The 21,293-nt window shown below is 32.9% G+C and overlaps 1 protein-coding gene across 1 annotated transcript; it reads right to left on the reverse strand.

Moving 5' to 3' along the window:
* Positions 1 to 18,929: 18,929 nt before the first annotated feature.
* LOC113739911 (dof zinc finger protein DOF5.6) lies at positions 18,930 to 21,293 on the reverse strand. The gene is made up of 2 exons (XM_027267326.2): positions 21,010 to 21,293; positions 18,930 to 20,127 (listed from the first exon to the last, which is right to left on the reverse strand). Exons 1-2 carry the CDS (start codon positions 21,058 to 21,060, stop codon positions 19,216 to 19,218), a joined length of 963 nt encoding a protein of 320 aa, XP_027123127.1. The 5' UTR covers positions 21,061 to 21,293; the 3' UTR covers positions 18,930 to 19,215.

Here is a 21,293-nt window from a genome sequence, read left to right on the forward strand (position 1 = left end):
TTTTGATTCTGTTGGAGTTTGGGATGTTGATGAGCCCTTTTGCTGCTCACAAGGATGGAACTTCCAATTTTTATATAGTGGTACAAACTTTTGGGCCAAAGATGGTGAGCAGGAAGTTTTTCTTGATAAGATTTAACACTGATTTGCCCTGCTTTGGAATGCCTTTATGAATTTAGCCAAATAAGGGGGTGTGCGTATAGATTATTTGGTAGATTTTAAAAATACTTCTTGATATATTGCTGGATTATAACTGATCTTTGTAACTTATTGAATAAGCTGCTATATGTAACTATTTAGTTCTTGTGTCTCTTACCTATAAAATTAGAAGAAAAAGAAAAGCATTTAATATTATCTTTGGAACCAAAAAAGAAAAAGAAAATGTCTCTCCTTATTCACTACCATAACTATCAAGTTGTTAAATCTTATCAAGAAAAATTCCTTTTTATATGGTTGGACAAACCTATTCCCCTTTTACATGTATTTGCATGTCACAGCATGCATGGCTTCAGCACTCGTGCACAATTAATGCCCTATAATAAAATAATACAATTTATTTAAAATATTTTCAAATAATACACATTAGATTTCTGCGTTAATCTAAAAAGGGGAAAATAATTAACTTCTAAGTGCTTCGAAATTAATAAGCAAAGCTCAATCAAAGGTCCAACACTTGAAAATGTAATCTCATCTGTCCATTTCTTTTAGGGAGTAATTGGGCCATATTTACATGAATCATGCCATTGTGGTTGTAAGTCTTGGACCTATTATATTAGGGCTGATACTGCAAAAAGTAACTCAAATCTAATAAAAGCCAATATGCAAAGTTGTAGAACTTTTTAATCAATTTTTATGTAACGTGTAATTTAGGAAAAACTGGATCATCCTCAGAATTTTTAGTTGATTTGGAAATTGTTCTTGAAACAATAGAGGAATCCTTGATGGTTGATTTAGTAAAATTTTACATTGCCCTTGATATATATTAACTAGTTTGTATCCCGGTGTATTAACATAAAGGATTAGCTTTTTTATATCAATAATAATCCACATAAAAGCAATCAACTATTTCGATAATTAATATGATTTTTTTATTTCACTTCAACAAAATTTTTTTTAACTTTGTTCATGTGCATAGCCTTTCTAATCTGAGTTTTTGTTAGTTAGTATAATTGTTTCGGGCATTTTCCAATTCAATTTGGTCTTGATCATTTTTAGTCCTTTGTCATCCATTTACTTTAAATGTCTAAAAATTGTGTCTATAACTTGTTCTTCTATTAAAAATTATCATATATTACTTATAGGCCCACATATAACATACAACTTTCAATCAATTATGGGGTATAAGAACAAAATTAGGCAAATGTGCCTCGCAATCACTTGGAAATGAGAAGATTCGAGAGTTAAACTAAAAATCTCACGGTCACTTGACTAATATCCCTATCAGTTAAACTGGATTTTAAGATCTACTGTTTCACTTATTTGCGTACACCAATACTTGTATTTTGAAAGGTACTATTCTTTAACATCAATAGAATATAATATATAAAGGCAAATACTCGTGTATGATGATGCAAAAATTTTAGTATATAGCTATTCTATATACTTGTAGATTAAAAACTTTGACAAGTATTTTTGGTACATTCGTAGCTATTTTATGTACCAGGAGATGAGTGTAGTCCAAACATACACAAGTATAATCCAACTACAACAACAACACGAATGGAGAAACTTCCAAACGAGGTTTCCTCGTGCCCCTTTGTGCGTTATCATAGTACTTTATTCTTTTGATTTAAAAAGAGCCACCATCAAAATTTTTTGTCATTTCTAGATGCAGCAACTATAAATAGCTGCATAATCCCTGGGGCTTTATTCATACAACTAGCTACGAGGTACCAAACTAAAGCTCATAATCAACTGAAAAGAATTTAGTCTCTCCAATTTAATCCTCACAATCAAGGGATTATGGCTGATAACACGACTGGGAAGATTTTCACAGCATCATTCATCATGCTAAACTGTTCACTGCAGCCTTAGTTGGGGCGGTTCCCAACAGGGTCGGAGAGGTGGTGCTGGTACATCTTGGTTTTCCTGGAGCTTCATCAAGTGATGAGTCCGGATATCTCCAATAACGTTGCAAAAACAATTGTGATGCCGCTCTCAAATGCTCTGAACTGCAAGTCTGGTGGAAAAAACTTGGCTGTGATGCATACTGTGCATTAGTAAGTATGCAGGGCTAAATGCAAATATACTCCAATGCTGTGCACCAACAAATATCATGATCTCCACAACGCTCTATTTGGAGAACTGATTCAGGCTCTCTTTCTTTTCAATTTACATATGCGTGGTTTCAACTGTCCTTGTGACAATTGTACTACTACTACTACTACTGGTTTGTTGTCTGTGTCATTGGCTTGTGAATAATGCTGCAATGTAGATGCAATGTGTGATTGGGTGTGAGAATCACATATATATCTTTAGTATTGTAAATATAAGGTTCTTAGAACTTGTCAATAGTTCATATGGACTCTCTCCATAAGTTTGTACTGCTGTAAATTTTAAGTTAATATTCTAGTGGCTAAACTATTTCATTATGTTTCTTTCTGTACTTGAGAAGGCTGGAGAAGTTGGAGTATTTCTGAAACTTCTGCTTTAGCTAGAACTCGTTCGTAAAGCTGTGAAACAGGAATATGTTGGTTTAATGTGTGTTATTATCTTGTTTTTGTGTTTGATCTAATGTATTGTAGAAAAAATATTATCTTTTTTAAATGCATTAATCCAATGAAGTGGAACGTGCCACTAAATCAAGAAATGCAAATGAATATCATATTAAGTGACATATCTAATTGCTATTACTAGGGAAACAATCAAGTTGAGTTGAGATCGGACAGTGCAATACTCGAGTTTGACTTAGAGCTACTACTAGCAAAAGTTGAGTTTGAACTAAAGTTTCGATAATATTTTAGCTTACCTGAACTTGACTCGAGTAACTTCAACACAATACAAAACCTTAATTAAGTAATAGTTTGCATGTGATCGAGTCTACTTGAGTTTAAGTAAAGTAAATTCATTGTTTTAATATATTTTTAACTAAGAGGTACAATAGACATTTGACCTTGCTTTATAAACTCAATCAATATTCGAGTATCATATTGAATTTGAGCACGTCAAATTATTTGAACTTTTAGAGCTTGATTTAAACTCGGTTGATACAAGTTTTAATTCAGTTTTTAATTGAACAAACTAGTGAGTAGTTGGATTTAACTTGACTCATTTGAAACCTTAGCTATTAGGTATCAAATTTCTCCTTTCATTATATGTATTCAGTCAAGGTAACTGATAAGAATCTTACCATAAGATTTCTAATCTTGCTTTAGTTTGGCAAATCTTCTTTTCCGCTTTTAACTGATGAATTATTTCACTAAACTATCCATTTATATCCATTATACGATATTAATTTCACACAATCAACTTCCCTAAAGTACATTTGTTTCAAAGTGAGCCATTGCCACGATCCTTAATCTAATAGTTATGTCAGAAAAATAACGATAGGCACTTCATGCTTAAGAGACATCAATCATAACATTTAGTCTTGATCCAAAAGAAAAAAAAATCACAGCCTTTAATCATTGGATATTCTATGTGTCACTTTTCTGCTTCTGGTTCTCACCTTCTTTGATTTCTTAGCTTCTAATCAATAGCTTTTATTATTTTCAAACCAGTGGCAAAATCAGGAACACATTTTATTGAGGGAAAACACAAAATGATAATTTCTTTTTTGTCTTAGCTAAAAGTAGGACATAACAATAATATACACATCAAAACTATTGCATTTTTTTCATAAAAACCTTTAACAGTTCCTGGTAGACCATTTTTTTTCCCCTATTGGTAACAGTCACATCTGCTTTATTGAAAAAAGTCACTTATGGATTACTTTTAAGTAAGCAGCAAAACCAATATTGAGTTACATACTAGTGAACATTGTATTTTCTTTGCTTTTTTGGAAAAAAAAATGCCCAATCAATTTATTTAGAAAACGACTAACAAACTATTACAAGTTCCAAGAGAATTGAATATATCTTTGAAGTAAAAGGCCCTTTTGTTTTAAATTCAGTAATAGTCCCTTAAAAAGTAGTCATTTGTATGTTAACTTCTAGTCAATTTATTGGAGCAACAATAAAAATTTTTTAAAATTGTAAGGCTACTAGTTAAATTTTGTGGGGCAGTGAGGGTCCCTATTGCCCCATTGAGGATCCTCTACTGTTCCAAATTGGCTATAATCCTATGCAATACACAGGTTACCATGTTCCTTCAAAAAGCAGTGGTCATTATATAAAAATTTGAATGAAAATTAATTCCACTACATTACTTAATACAAGAGGAAACATGAATCAATCTTCCAATAAGAAACCTTTATTAAGTTTTACAAAATAAATTTCATTGTATTGAGTTTAGTACATTATATATATGTAGGGTCAACTATTAGAAAGAAAATTGTAACTAATTTAACACGATATACAATCTCTTATAGTTACTTCTTCCTCTTTATTAACCTAACGCCTATCATATAGTGTTGATTAAATTTCTTAGGTTATAAAACTTTAAGTTCATGAATTTTGTTTATTCTTTTTAGTTATTCTAGCAAAACAAGAGCGAATTTTGAACTAAAATAAGGCTATAGTTTCAAAAGTTATATAAAACTCTCTGATGATATGGATTAAAATGTCAAATTGACAGAAATGATCCACTGTAATGGAATCCATAGAAATGTCAAGATTACTCTTGTTTAAAAACTGAAATGAATGAAATAATCAAAATATATAAACATAATATCACTACAAGAAAATAGGTCATCAGTGACAGCATAGAATTGTCACAGAATAGTAAAAAGTCGTCAAAAACGATAATTATTGGTGACTTTCAAATCGTCAAAAGGTCGTCACTACACCTCTATCGGTAAAAATAACCAATGACGACCTTAAAAGTCGTCAATGAAATACTGTATCATTTTTAGTGACGACATTATGGATCCAGTTTTATCGATGACTTGAACCTGTTGTCAAAAATATCTGGATGCAGATCATCACTAAAAATTGGTGATGTCACTTATATTGTCACGTTACCGACAACAGTTTTTGTCGATAATATGATTTGGTGCTAGTGAGGACATTATGTTGTGATAGAGGAAGTTCTTTTTGTTAGATAGGTGTTTTTTCTGTGACAACTTAATTTGTCAATGAAAATTTTCAATTAATTTTTTTTTGCCAACAGTACTCATGATAAAATAAAAAGAAAAAATATATCTTGACATGTTAACAAATAAAAGCAATAACTGCATGAGAAGCTGGATGCCAATATACCACAAATTATCTTCAAATGTCATATAAGTTCTACATCACAAAACAAATGTTTCGATAAGTGGTCTATCCGTCCCAAATTTTACATCAAAATAAGGTAGTTTTACAAAAGGCTATTGAAATAAAGAAGTAGAAAACTTGTAAGTGAGCTGCATGAAAAAAAGACATCTTCATCTCCAATGTCGGTCAGTCAAAGGCAAAGACTCGTGCTGGAAATTTCGATATTATTCACCAATCTTCCAAAAAGGTTGAATGAACAGCCTTTTTCTGCATTAAAGAAGAAAATAAGTAGTAAATACGGAGATGAGCAAAACATTAAAGTAAAAGTAACTTTGATTAGCTTTTTAGACCTTTGCCTACTTGACATAATTGAATGTAAAATAATAAAGGGAAAGAACAGAAGATTCTTGAAAAGGTTGGCTACAAAATGCAAAATTTCTGTTCACAAAAGAAATTGGACCGATTTCATTTTCCTTTCTTAAAGGGTAAAACGGTGAGTTACCTTCTCTGAATCTCTGGTAACTGGATAAATTGTTCAGGAAGATTTAATTGAGAACTCCATAATTTATTGTATGATCAAAAAATTTCTTACTGGTCTGGTATTATTTCCTTGCCTATAATCTTGAGATCTTTGTTGAGTTTTCGACAACAAATATTCTTGACACTCTTCTTGACTGCTTGATGCCTGTGCTCTATTGATCAAAGCATCACCCTCTCTTTAGCTATGCCCCAGTAGATCCTCCTATAAGGGCTCTCTTCACCACCTCTTTTAACATCAAAAAGTAAGTTCTATGTCCGTGTCCAAGTAAAAAGAGAATTAGCCCAAGAATCATAACATGACATGGAATTCCAAAACCAATTGTCCAACTAATGTTGTCTTGAATATAGTGCAAGATCAAATGTGCTGCTATAGAACCAATGCATAGGCCACAGAGCCACCAATTGAAAAATGAGCTCTTGGCTTTGCTCTTTTCCTGATGTTTTCCGTTGAATTGATCAGCTCCGAAAGCTTGAACACAAGGTTTACATCCTTTAGCCAATGCAGTCGCGTAAAGTGAGACAAAAAACAAACTTGGTTTCCCGTATCCAAGCCTGATTTCTTGGTTATGGCTTGATAGCTTGAGCTGCTGAGAAAAGTTGGACTAATTGATGCAGAGAGTCTCAAAAAACCAAGTCCCTGCTACATTTTCAGCACTATCACCATAGAGAGTAATAAGAGCTTGAAGTATGTACAATTCCAAAGAGATGGAGACTTGTTATTTTCACAATTTCACCCCCTTATTTGTATTTGGCTCGCCGTTTGAGGTTCTGATCCTCTGACTTGAATTAAAGTACCCATATACTTCATTGCATTCACAATCACTCCCATCTAGTCAAATTTTACTTCAAGTGACAAAAATGTAGATATCTTTATCTTTTTGTATGACTAGAAAAGTGCACAAAAGTTACATTAACAAACAAGGAAATGCCAATAACAATTTATAAAAATAAAATTGTGAGCTGACCAAGATATAGAGAATGGAAGCAATGATAATTGATCGACATCGACCAAGGAAAGAATCAGCCAAATATGCTCCTAAAACTGGTACAAGTGAAACTACACCAATCCATGTATTGACATTTGCAGCTGCTGTTGCCACGGATTCTCCAAGTGGTCCGGTAAGACAGCTAATCAGATTAGATTCTACTCCATAATAGGCAAACCTCTTCAGAGATCCTCCAGCTATAGATTATAGTCAACCCAGTCAAATCATAATGATCAGGTTGCATTCCGCATAAACTTTGTTTTGCTTCTAAATCATTACTAGTTCTTAGAAAATTGGACAAAAAGAAGGTAATGCTTAAAGAACTTTAGCAATTATTGGGAAATACCTTAGTAGGACTATGTATGTACTTTTATATGTTTACTAACCCAGCATGAAAGATGCTGATCTCCATCCACCTGGACTGCGCTTGTAATATACATGAACCTGGACTGCTTCATTGTCAGTCTATAGAAGTGGAGATTGGGGCTCAAAAATTCTGCTTCCGCTCATCCTCCACTGATGCTCATATCAATGTAACCTAGCAGAACATCAGTTGTCTTTTAATATTTGTTCAAGTAGACAATGAGCCATATGGGATAATAAATAACTCAAAATCGGCACCACTAATTACTGATCTTGCTTAAAGTTCAAGCTTCTTCAACTCATTTTAATTACTATGACCATGTCTTCAATGCTAAAGATTTCCAGGGAAAGGAGTTGGTGGTTAGTCAACATCTCAAGGTAGCAAGAAAATGTATCAAAGCATGCTCACCTAAATATGATACTACTTGCCCAGGAAGGTTGAACTAAGACCATAGTATAATGATGTATTGCTGTCCTATCCTTGACCAGGGCCTTTTGAATACTTAATGTAATTACCTAGTAGATCAAGAATTTAGTTTCTTTTTGGTGTTAATGTTTTCCACATGAATCAGGAGTTTGTTTTATCTTTTCTTGGCTTCCTCGTGAATCAGGGGATTTATGCATGACACTTTAATTCTTTATAGTTTTGTATTTTACCACATAACTTCATTATGATTTAATGTTTTATCATATAATCTCTTTATAACTTTCAAAATATATACATAATTTCACTGTGATTAATAAATAATTTACAACTTCATGTATGGATATTTTTGGCATTTTAGTTGACTCCATTATGAAATACAAATTCCATCACTTTGGCACTTTTAATCCAAATCATAAGGAAACTATATATAGTTTTTAAAATCATAGGAAGTTACGTGAAAAAACGTTAAATTATAGGGGGTAAAGTGTAATTTACCCTTTTATTTTTCGAGAGGATAAAAAATCTCACTGTCACTTGGTTAATGTTCCAGCTAAGCTGATTCTTAAGGATTACAATTTCACTTATTTACATACATTAATCTGAAACCTACTATTCCTTTGACATTAACAGAAAATAATATAATAAGGCAAATACATGTGCATGATGATGCAAAAAAATTTATCTGCTATATACACTTGTCGATTAAGCTTTCACAAGTATTTTTCGTACGTATGTAGCTACTTTATGTGCCAGGAGACCAATGCAGTCCAAGCATGCACAAGTTGACATGAATGCAGAAACTTTCATATGGTAAATGATTTCCTCGTGCCCCTTTTGTGTCTTATCATGGTATTTTATTCTTTTGTAAACAAATGACATGTGCAAAACTACTATACCAAGATTTGAGTTTAAAAAGAATCACCATCATTTTTTTTGTCACTTCGAGATGTAGCAAACTCTAAATAGCTGCATAATCCGTGGAGCTTTATTCATACAACTAGCTACAAGTTACCAAACTATAGCTCATAATCAACTGCAAAGAACTTAGTCTCTCCAATCTAATCCTCACAATAAAGGGATCATGGCCGATAACACGACTGGGAAGATTTTCACAGCCCAACTCATCGTGCTAATGCTGTTCACCACAGCCTTTGTTGGGGCGGTTCCCAACAGGGTCGGAGAGGTGGTACATCTTCGTTTTCCTGGATCTTCATCAAGTGATGAGCTGGAAAATCTCCAAAAATTTTGCGAAAACGATTGTGAAAACGCTTTCAAATGCTGTGAAAAGCAAGTCTGGTGGAAAAAATTTGGTTGTTATGCATTTTGTGTATTTGCATGCAGCAGTGACTGCAATGCTCCACAATTGTGCGCCAACAAATATCATGATCTCCGCAATGCTCTATTGAAGAACAAAGGCAAAGGATCCCCTATTACAACTTTTCCCGTTATACTTTTGTTACACTATCTATCTGATTAACACCTGTACTATGCAATGATAAATAAGAGTCCAAGTTTTGAAATCTCTCTCTGTACGGGACATTTGTCATTTTAAGAAGCTGTGTGACAAAGAAATGTGGAAACATGTAATAGAAGACCTCAAGCGGTGACAGTTGCACTAGTAATACCAATGGTTTATTGTTTGTGTCATTGGCTTATGAATAATGCTGCAATGTAGATGCAGTGTGTGATGGATGAGAGACTCATCCATGTTCAGTATAGCAAATATAATGTTCTTAGACCTTATCTATATAGACTATATGTATTCCATATGGACTCTGTCCAGTTTGTACTGCTGTAAAACTATAATACATACATTTGAACAATTCTAGTGACTAAACTACTTCATTGTGTTTCTTTCTCTCTTGTAGTCCTCCATAAAATCACAAGACAATTTGGGGAATTAATGAATTCTTGCATGCAAATTTCAGAACCTGAGAGACATGGCCACCCATAGCATGATTGCAGAGGTGTTCTCTGTACTTGAGGAGGGGGGAGAAGTTGGGAGTATCCCTGCTAATGTCGAAACTTTTGCTTTAATTAGACCTCGTTCGTAGAGCTGTGAAACAGGAATATCATGGTTTAATATGTGTTGTTATCTTGTTTTTGGATAAATTTAGTGTGTTGTAGTTACAGCATAGTATCGACGTGCCTTGAAACAAGTAACTTTCTGGGTGATTACTTCTTAATTTAGATTTGAATTTGGTTAATTTATCTGAATTTTCAAATATTACAATGTTTTATTAAAGTATATATTAAATGTTGAAACATGATATTAATGCCCTATTTGAAAATTGCATGAAGAATAAAATGGGGAGGTTAGTTCCTTTTTTTCTTTTTTAAGATTTTGACAAATAATTAATTTGAGACAAACTAAATAGAATTTAAAATGCCAAAAAAAAATCAAGACAATAAAATGAGACAGAGGAAATAGTTTTAGTAGCATTTTTGAAGTGTGAGATAAGTTTGAAGTGATGACTTCCAACAAGTTAGTGAGCTTGTCAAACTAATTGAACAGCTAGAATTTGACTTAAACTTAATTAACGCGAGTTTTAATCAAACTACTTTAAATGAGCAACTCAATGAGTGATTTGATTGAGTTTTGACTGATTTGAAACCTTAGCTATTAGATACCAAATTTCTTCTTTCTTTATACATATTTTTTGACTTAAATTTGATTAATGCGAGTTTTGATTCAAACTTTAAATGAGCAAGTCAACGAGTGATTCCATTGAGTTTGACTGATTTGAAACCTTAGCTATTAGATACCAAATTTCTTCTTTCATTTTATATATATATATATATATATATATATATATATATATATATATATATATTTCACCAATTATTGCATTAAATGATGCCAACTTTTAATTGATTAACTGAAATCTGCATCATCTCTCTTTGGATATTCTTGAATATCTCGTGATGCATGTTTATATAAATTGGTCAAGGTAACTGATAAGATCTGTAATCTTGCTTTCCGCTGTCAACTGATGCATTATTTCACTAAACTATCCGTTTATTTCCATTATACGACACTAATTTCAAACAAATCGGCTTCTCTAAATAGATGTTTCGTGCATAAGGGACATCAATCACAAGCTTTAATCATCCCACATTCTATTTGTCACTTTCCTTCTTTCTCTTTCTCATCGTCTTTAATATCCTAGCTTATCATCAATAGCTTTTAATCTTTACAAACCAGTTGCAGAGTCAAGAGTACATTTACTGGGAGCAAATACAAGATGGAAATTTCTTTTTTTGTCTTTGCTAAAAATAGGACATAACAACAATATTCACATAAAAAGTACTCCCTCCCTTTTTTTATAATTGACGTTTAAGAAATTTGCTCTTAAGTACTTTTATCTGTCGTTTTATTATCCCCATGCAGCATTAATTATTTTTTCACAATTTTACCCTTTTATCTCTCTTTTCATAATTGGTGGGAGTTAGTTTGCATTGCTTTTGGCCTAGTAAAACAGCACCATTTAATACTCTAGTGAGAGAAAACATGGGTGAATTGGACAATTAATGAGGGTACAAAAGGAAAGTAGTGTATAGATTTAAACAATGAAAAACTTTTCTTAATTGGTGTGCAAAACCTTAAACGTCAGTTATAAAAAAGGGGAGGGAGTATTGCATTGTTTCATCAATAATATAACTAAAGCAACATACTCAAATTAAATAATGGACCAGTAATTTTCTTTTAAAATCATAAGAAATCTTTAATAGTTCCTAATGGACCTGCAGATCTTTTTTTTTTAATTAATAACAGTCTCATCTGCTTTATGGAAAAAAGTCACATCTGATTGATTTTAACTCATCCAAAAAACTACTCTTGATTTACGCATTAGTAGATATTTTGTATTTTCTTGTTTTCTTGAAAGAAAAAATCCAATCGATTAATTAACTAATAATTAACAAATTATTACGAGTTCCAAGAAAATTAAATGATTGAAGAAAAAGGCCTTTTGTTTTAAATTCTTTAATAGTCCCTCTCCATCAAGTTACAAAACTATTCATTTTTATGTTTACTTCTAAACAATTTAGTGAGGGTAATAGTGCAATTTTAAGAAAATTGTGAGGCTGCTAGTAAAATTTAGGGGCCAGTGGGGACTAGTGCCCCCATTGAAGATCCGCCACTATTTGGCACTTGCTATAATCCTATGCAATGAACAGGCTACTATGTTCCTTCAAAAGCAGTGGTCATTATATGAAAATTTGAATTAAAATTAATTCTACAACATTTACTTAATACAAGACAAAACATGAATTAATCTTCAAATAGGAAATTTTTTATTAATTTTACAAAAAAATTATTATAATGAGTATATACGTTATATATGTAGGGACAACTATTAGAAAGAATATTGTAACTAATTTAACACGATATACAATCTTTTATAATTACTTCTTCCTCTTTGTTAACCTAAACCTTGGGTTGAGGGATGGGTTGGATAGTTCCGAAGGAAGGAATGTAAGTGAAAAGTTTCGGATTCAAGTCCTTCCACTTCACTAAAAAAAAAAAAAAAACCTAAACCCTATCATATATTTTTAATTAAATTTCTCAGGTTATAAAACTTCAAGTTCACGAATTTTGCTTTTACTGTTCAGTTATTTAAATACAGAAGTACAGATCACAAAGCAAACTGCAATCAGATCTCATAAGTTATTTGATTAATCCTAGTGTTTCACAAATCCTATATATATATAAAAAGGAGTTGGTATTTGACTGTTCGTTGTTTTTCATCCGACTTTTTTAGGGGTAATTTAGGTAACATGTTGGCATAGTACAACTGATCCAGTTTCGAGTGCAAGCATACTATGCTTATTGCTATGTGAGTTGATAAGCGTACCCTTGGTGGCATGATGATTACATTCTCAAATTAAGCTTATGTAGCAGTAGTGACAGCTTTACCCTTTTAACCATCCGTTAAATCTGTTTTTAAGACAAAGAGGTAGTTGGGTGAATTTGGAATTTAAACTTGTGCAAAGAGTAGGATTAATTGAATTCAGTAACTGAAGTATCATTAAGACCATATGAATGCATCAAGATGATGATTAATTGACTACTCTATAATGGAGGTGCAACTGTAGACGTTTTCCTCTCTTGAACTTATGCATGTGCAATTGAACTCATACAAAGAGTGGGATGATCAAAATGAGCAATTATGGCATCTTAAAGATAGGAGTAATGCATGAGAGATGACGAATCTCTTGGAAAGCATCTTTAAAGTGTAACTGCAAAACTCTTCCTCTTCAGTAGCATTTGTTGAGCAAATTTTTGAGGTAGTTGGAATAATGAGGGTTGTTAATATAAAACCTCATTGGTTCAGTTGGTTATGGTTCATACCACATGTTGTTACTCTTTTTCTTTCCTTTCCTTGTGGTTTCCATTTCAACCCTTCATGAAGGTATGCTTATTTTTTTACCCTTCTCCTTCTTATATTCTTTGATTAGATTTGAAAAGTTTGATTTTTGTTATTTAAGTTCTTTGATTCAAAAAATCCGATGTTCTTTTTTCCATGTTAGCATTGTTATATATGTATGATAAGATATCAATGGGTTGTATCTTTTTTTTTTTTGGAATTTGCTTTTGTTTAATTGTTTAAGTCCTGGTAGACGCAGGTTTAACTAATCATTGGATTTGATGATCCCACTATTAAGGTTTGCTTTTCATATCCTTATATACTTAAGATCCATTAAATAGTTTAAATTTATATACAATTCTGATCTCCTTTTCATGTCTTACTCCAATCAGCTGTGGGATGATCAAGCCAAAAGTTGTCTCGGAATGCTTGAAGGCCATGGTATTTGAGCAATGTGTTTTCATCCTAAATTTCCTATTATAATCATTGGTTCAGCTGATGATATTGTTCCAGGTATGGTGTGCAACTACTTACAGGTAATTTATACATTTGAAAACTCAACTTATTATTATTCATCTTATGAGAGTGCGATGCACCTGTTTCACTTTTATAGCCTTGATCTCCTCTATTTTTTTTCGGTACTAGGTTCCCTCATTTTTAAGAAAATAATATTTTTTATTCTATACAAAATCATGCTTTATTTCACGGTGAATTTACCGATTAAACCACTCACTTGTTATGAATGATGAGTTCTATATATTTAGAAGACTCAATTTAGAGTATTACATATTGACAGTTCTTTTTTACTTTGTCCCATGCTCTTTTCAACTGAATATTACAAATTTGTTAATTGCTACTCTAACTACTTATTCACCACACAGGTATCAGCTCCCACGCGTTGCGTGGGACTCTTTGCTAGTGTTGGTGTATATATATATATGGCAGTGGACCAAGCTTCAAGTCACAATACGAATTATTTACAATTGTGTGTTGTGTTTGAATAGTAGATTATTTAGAATAATATTTTGAAAAAATACTGTAGTATTTTTTTTTTTATGTAATATATATGAGATAAAAAGGTGATTGAATAAAATATTGATAATACAAACAAATAATCTACTATACAAACAAATTGTATTTTCGCCCCAAGGGTAACATGAACGGGTAGAGGTAAGAAAAAAAAAAAAAAAGAAAAATGGTTCGTGACGTGGCAAGGAGCCAAGGATCTTTTATAGCTCTGTGTCATAAATTATACTGCTAATGTCAACTTTCATCCCCTTGTCGTACAATATTATGGGTTTAATTGATAAAGCTTGCTTAAGCAATAGGGTCCTAGATTGATTAAATAACTTCTGGGGCTATTTGTACAATATCTCGAGTTTTTCCCCAATAATTTGTTGAGCTTAAGTCACTAGTTAATATATGTATTCAGTCAATGATTAAATGTACAAAAGCATTCAATGCCCAAATAAGTTACGCGATTACAAATCATCCAAGAGTACGTTAGTGGCTAATTGACTAAAAAAAATTACTAGTGAATGGTCATTCAAATTTAACCGATAAAATATCTCAGGTATATTTTTTCTACATGGTTCCAAATTTAGCTCTTTATCTCTCTGTTCATTTTTTTCTTTCTCCATAATTAACTTGTTTCTTCCTTAGATACATGATCAATTACATTTTGCTTCCACATTACTCCTAGTCCAATATGAATATTGTTGACCTTTTATGCATTATTTTGGTTCCTAACAGTTAATTATCTTTGACTTCTTTGTTATTCTACACTAGTTTTAAGTAGGGTGCAACACAAAATTCGTATAGTTTGAGGGGTGCAAATTATTAACTATAACCAATTTAATACACATCAAAAACTCTTTTAGGGTATGATGGAGATTTTCAGAATTTGAGGGCCCCTCCCAACATACTTTCTACGGAACCAACTCATCACGGCCGCTCCAAAGTGAGTGCTATTGCTTACAAAAGCAAAGCCCAATAGGAAATGAATTAGTCTTGCAAAACTGAGACCACTAGTCCAATTCAACCTGGTGCCATTTATCCCACTTTTTGAGAAAGCATAGGCCGTGCAAAATTCGTGGAAGGGTCAGTGGCCTTTTCTACAGGTTGTTTTTGCATCCAGAGGTTGTTCGTGAAACATGAGGGCGAGTTTCTTTTAAAGTGGAAGGATTTGATACGAGACGTGCAATCTTAAGTTCGAGTTTGACAAGCTTCCTTCAATAAAACTACCCAAGAAATTTTTCAAGGTTTTTAATTAGCGTAGTTGTCATAATTTTCTTTAATATTTTTATTTATTTTTAGTGTTTTTCAGATGTATGTGTGTTAAATTTAAACTACGGGCCTGTTTGGCAAATAAGTTTGTCTGCTACAAATTTTTTAACAATTTTAACTATAGTAATCGCAAAAACTTTTCAAAATTTTAAAATTATACACTTCAAAATATTTAAAAGCTTATATATTTCAAAAAAATTTTCTCCAACTTTTATAGTAAAGTTTTAAACAAACATTCAAAAAATTCATTTGCCAAATGGGGACGTACATTTGTCTAGAGGTTGGTGCTGTTAGAAAAATTGCAAAATTATCACAACAAGAGGAACATAGCTAGCTGTCGAGAAGGTCGACTAGCTTCTTAAGTTTGGAGCCTGGCTGATTTAGTGTCGAATCCTCTACGAGTTCAAACTCTCGTCGTACATAACGACACTTTTGTTTAGCAATTTTGTGTTCTTTAAGTATTTTTCATGCTTGTTCCCCATATTTTTTTTGGTAGCTTTCGTGTTTTGTTCTTTAATCATTTTTAGTAGTTTTGTGCCTGTATACTTAGGGCTATTGTAATAGCTTGTTATCAATTTTTTTTTTTTGCAAGTATTACACAACTTTGGTTGGTATTTTAATTGTTCTTGAGTGCACTGAAGTTTTTTTCTAAGATTCTTTGTATTTTGTTTAAACAAAAGTTTTCTCTAAGATTCTTTGAATTTTGTCTGTAAAAGATGATTGTGTATCTCTTTCTTGGAATTGTATCTCTATGAGAAATTCCCCATAATTATCACGATATTTGGTTTGTAATGCTCCATTTGCTTCTGGTGTTTCTCCTGGATAGGTGGGATATATGTAGTTTTTCGTTGTTCGAACAAGGGGGCTGCTTCTAAGATGTTCATGGCTAAAGCACACTGGACTAGTTTACTAATAGAGAACTTTTCTCAATGCGAGTTCCTTTTCTCAAGAATTTTGGGATATTGTTAAGCCCTTTCACAAATTACATGGCAGTGCAATAATAACCGAAAGAGCAAATTATCTGGAAAGTCATTAAACTTTTCCAATAATGGAGTTTTGACGACTCAACTTTTAAGAATATGTATTGGCATGTTACAATTAAATCTACCAATCTAAGGGTCACACGAGTCACAAGACAACCAGATCTGACAGGCTTAATGGTTGAAATAGATGGAATGAGGCAAAATTTACACTTTTGATAGTTTAATAGGTAAATATATACATTTAAAAGTTAAGTGAGCAAAACTCCACTATTTGAAAGGTTAAGTGGCTAGTCGGGTAATTTGCTCTTACTAAAACAAGGAACTTTTGGACCAGAGATGGTGAGCAGGAATTTTTCTTGACAAATTGTAACATTGATTTGAATGGAATGCCTCTATCAATTTAGTCAAATAAGGGGCTTTACATAAATTATTTGGCAGAATTTAAAAGTACTTTTCAGACCTTATTGCCTTAGTTTGTTATGTCAATCCTATAGTTTGGCTGTCCAGCACGGGAGTGGGTTGAAAGAAATAGAATTTTACAGAAAATTACCATCTGCTGGTAACAGATTTCAAACTTAATTAATTTGTCCATGATTTGTAGCCTTACTTCATGTATTTTTCTAACAAAATATTACATGGAAAATATGTTTTTTTTTTATGTAATTACTAGTGGATCAGTACATACGTATTTATAACAAGTTTTCTAACCATTCAAATTGGATGCTATACGGAACCATTTATTTCCTTGCCTAAAAAAAAAGCATTTTTTTTAAACAAAAAAAAAAGTGCTATAATATGCCTCTCCTTATCCACCAATACAACTAAAGCAGTACAGTCAAAGGTCATGCTGGAAATGTTCAAGAAACTAAAAATATTATGTGTATATTATTGATTACTTTTTGTTTTTAATTTTTATATCAAAAAGGAAAAGATTGTAGTCCGTCAATTCCTTAGTAGAATTTTTCTTTTTTTTTTTTTGGTCAAAGGGTAATTATTTACAACTACTCTTATACTTGGATGGAGGAGACAAAGGCTAGTGGTTGAATTTTGTATTACTTATTTTACAAGTTATGACGTAATTACACATCACATCATGGATGACTTGAGAGCACTCAGACACAATTGGTGCCACGTAATTCTAGTACATGGAGCAAATCTCTAATGCACGGCATCTTTGCATTTAGTCCATGCTAAAGTATATCTAACAAATTTTCTCGAAATATATTTAATGAGTGCTTGAGTTTTTTTTTTTTAAGGAGTATTAATATCATTTTCCTTTTTCTCTTGTCTTGTAGCGTTCAAGAGAAAAAAGCAAAAACCAATGATGTGTACATCAAGTTAAAGTTTGATCTATATTTTACATGAAATTTTGTGAAAAAATGTACTTGGATGCCTGTTTTTGCTTGGAACATTCAAATAATACTTGAAAATTACATAAAAATATAAAAATTATCCACATATTAATATCTTTTTTCTCCTATCAACCACCACCCTCCCCTTCTCTCACCACCCATCTCCGTCCTCTCTAGACCAGATCAGGAGGGAAGAGAGGAGGCGGGGGTGGACTTAGAGGGATATAGATGTAAGCTTTAGTAGCATCCGTAAAAATATTTTAAATAAACTCTTAAACCACAACATAAAGATATTATCAGAATGCATTTGCATTTTAAATTTATAAGTTTAATGGTTAGAGAAGAGTTCTTAAAGCTTTCTCGCTGTCAGAATTAGAAATCGAAATCGAATTTCATATGCGACAACTGAGGGAAAATAAAAAGTTTCACAAGAACACCCATAAAAAAAAATCTACCCTTAACTATAGAAATATTTTGCTTAAACAGACCTTGCCTTCTCGGAGGACTATAGAAATCAACCTTCAACCACCTCCCATTCGACAAAATCATTGCACCAAGACAAATCCCAAGATCGCGGGACGAAAGAAGAATGTGTGTTTCCCTTTTATACTTCTGATGATGATATAACCACAAAGTCTAAGATATCATCAGGACATCAAATCAACGTCTTCCACGTTAATCTCATCAAAAGCGGAATTAACTGAAAAACTCTTACATACGCAAAGTGAATCAAATGTCAAAATGAAACCTGGTTAGTCCAGTTCACTACTTTTAGGGAGTAATTTGACCATATTTACATGAATCACGCCATTGTGGCACCGTAATTCTTGAATTTTAGCATGCATTAAGTTTGGCAAAAGTTCTAAACAAGTAAATTTCCAGCAAATGGTAGATTTTACCGTTTGGCAGATCCAAATGATGCTCTAAGCATAATGTTATGGTCCATATGAGTGTAAAGCAAAAAGAATGCAATAGCTTATATTCTCTATTAAAAATGCCTGCCTTTAAAGGAAAAAAAAAACTTCAGAGCCTGAAAAGCTGTTTCGTTATGCTACTTTACCAATAATATTTTATATCATGATGATTTCACCAAATTGGGATACCAGCACATAAACATTCAAGCACAATTGTAAACACATTTTTCAGTTTCACACAATAGACATACAACTGTGTTCATGTGGGTATTAAACACAATTATGTCTTCCTCAATATGTCACCAAATGTAGAGCTAAAATTTGTTACATTCAGAGAATATTGAAAAAGTACTATCAATTGCCAAATAGGACAAGCAGAAAGAAGTTATATATATGAATTAAATGCACTATAATACAGTCATATTTAGACTCTCACAATCATCTTTCACACTCTACTTGTCATCACTCTTAACGGGGATAGTAGATTAAAGGGAAAAGGCAAAAGATAAAGAACCTACATAGTAGTACAAGTTAAATAATTGTAGACTAATTAATAATAATACTCAAGCTTGATGCAGCATTAAATCCTAATTAAGACACTGAATACAAAGTAATTAAAGTTGTAGTTTTCATTTAAACTTAGTTTAGACTAAAGGGTTTGTTGTAGGAGTTCCATAACCATTCATCAAACCAGGCCATGATGATCCCACTCCATTATAGTAACCATAAGAGTCCTTTCCACCATGATCAGAACAGCCCTGCTGATCATGCCATTCCAGAGATAAAAGCTTAGCATTTGGCTTCACATCCATGGCATTTTGATCCTCATGAGCCTCATAGGGAAGCATCAGGGTTCCCGGAGTGTTCCCATCAATGGACATATTCCCAAATGGAGCAGTACAAAAGTTGTGAAAATTTGGAGCTGAAATCATCCCTGCTGGACTACTCATTTCACAACCTAAAATACCCATATCCCCATTTCCCATGAAATCATAGTTTCTTGAAGAATTACCAACCAAAGCTTCATATTTGTTCTCCATGAAGTCAATTGGTGTAGGGTTTTCAAGCATGAGATTGTACTTATTCTCCATGAAACCATTAGCATTCCCCAAAATATTACTTAGGTGTTGGAATTGCATTTGATCGGGGAAAGCAAGGTGAAGATCAGTTGGATTCATGGTTGGTGATGTTGCTGATGATGACGATGATGATCCAAAGTTTTGTGGGTTGGAACCTGATTGCTGATGAAGATGCTGATCATTAGATTTCTTGGAAGAAACCTTTTTATTCTTTCTGCAACCACCACCAACAGGAATGTTCCGCAGTGTTCCTCCTTTAGTCCAGTACCTTCTGCAGGTCTTGCAGAAGTACCTTGGCTGAGAGAGGCTATAGTTGTTGTAGTAACAGAATTTGGTGTGTGTTGAATCACACCTTGGGCAGTTGAGAGCTTGATCATGTTGGGGCCTCAGTCTCCTTTCTATCAATGGTCTTGAGCATGTGAGCATGTCCCCAGATGGTGAAGAAGAATCCATTCCTGTCTCCTCGTGAATTGTGCCCTGACAAGAAAAAACCGAGTAAAAGTAGTGGAAACCTGTCAGAATTGATCAGAACTCATATCACAATAATTCCGGCAAAACTCTTAGCTATAGCAGCAGCAGTAGCAAGAAGCATGATTACCGCCTTGCCTGTTTTTCACACGTTGAGAAAGCCAGCATTGGTTAACAAATAACCCAAAGCAGAAAAGTGTAGAATGTGGATCAACTTTCTGTACTAAAGCAGAAGAGCCGCACCTTGTTTTCTTGTTTCAAAACATAATCTGCTATTATGATAAAGAAATGCAAAGGATCTTCATGTTTATAATTTGCTATTGTTGAAGGTTCTTTTTTCAATTTTCTGATGTATATAGTTCACAAAACGTCCTTTTTGCTTTGAGTTGTGGCTGCTTGATAAGAAATCTTTTGATATACATAATAGTCATAGCCACCTTTGTACAACATTGACAAGAATGACTGCTATTATGATCTAGTACAGAATTGCAAACTAGATTGTCGACTATAAGGTCCTAGTGTCTCCATTGGTCTTCAAGCAACCTAGTTTTTACACCAAATTTGCTGGGACATCACTTCTTTAGGACACTACTACAAACTTCTCTCAAGGCATTAATGTAAACTTCACATTTTAGCAAAGAAAGTGTACATTTTTCCATTCTTGTTAATTATACCTACCTAAGCCTCCTACAACTCTTAGCAACCCAAAAAAAAAAAGTTTAAAAAAAAAAAAAAAGAACAACACCTTTTTTGCATGATCCAAAACTTGAGGTGGTGATGCATTATAGCCAAAATGAACCACAAGAAAAATGAATTGGAGGTAAAGTCACATGGCTTTCTAACACACACACACAAAAATATAGAGGAGTTATATTGTATATATGTGTTTACCTGTAACCAGTCAGATGAATCCATGCAGACTTGAAGAGAAGTAAGACCCATGAATTGGAGCAAAATGAAGTACAGTACACTATTTTGCAAGCTTCCAAGAGAGTTTGTGCTGCCAAATGCCAAATGCTGGCTAAACCTTTCAAATAAACACCATTTTTGTTCCCTTTCTCACTCAAGACACTTTGAACTCTTTCAAGTGCTCTAGTCTACTACTATTTTGAAGAGAAATAGCTTGGTTGTGCAAGTGAGAATGAGAAGGATTGATTTAGCTTGTGGGTTGGCAC

Source organism: Coffea arabica, chromosome 4c (genome assembly GCF_036785885.1).
Source record: "Coffea arabica cultivar ET-39 chromosome 4c, Coffea Arabica ET-39 HiFi, whole genome shotgun sequence".
Classification (NCBI taxonomy): Eukaryota; Viridiplantae; Streptophyta; class Magnoliopsida; order Gentianales; family Rubiaceae; genus Coffea; species Coffea arabica.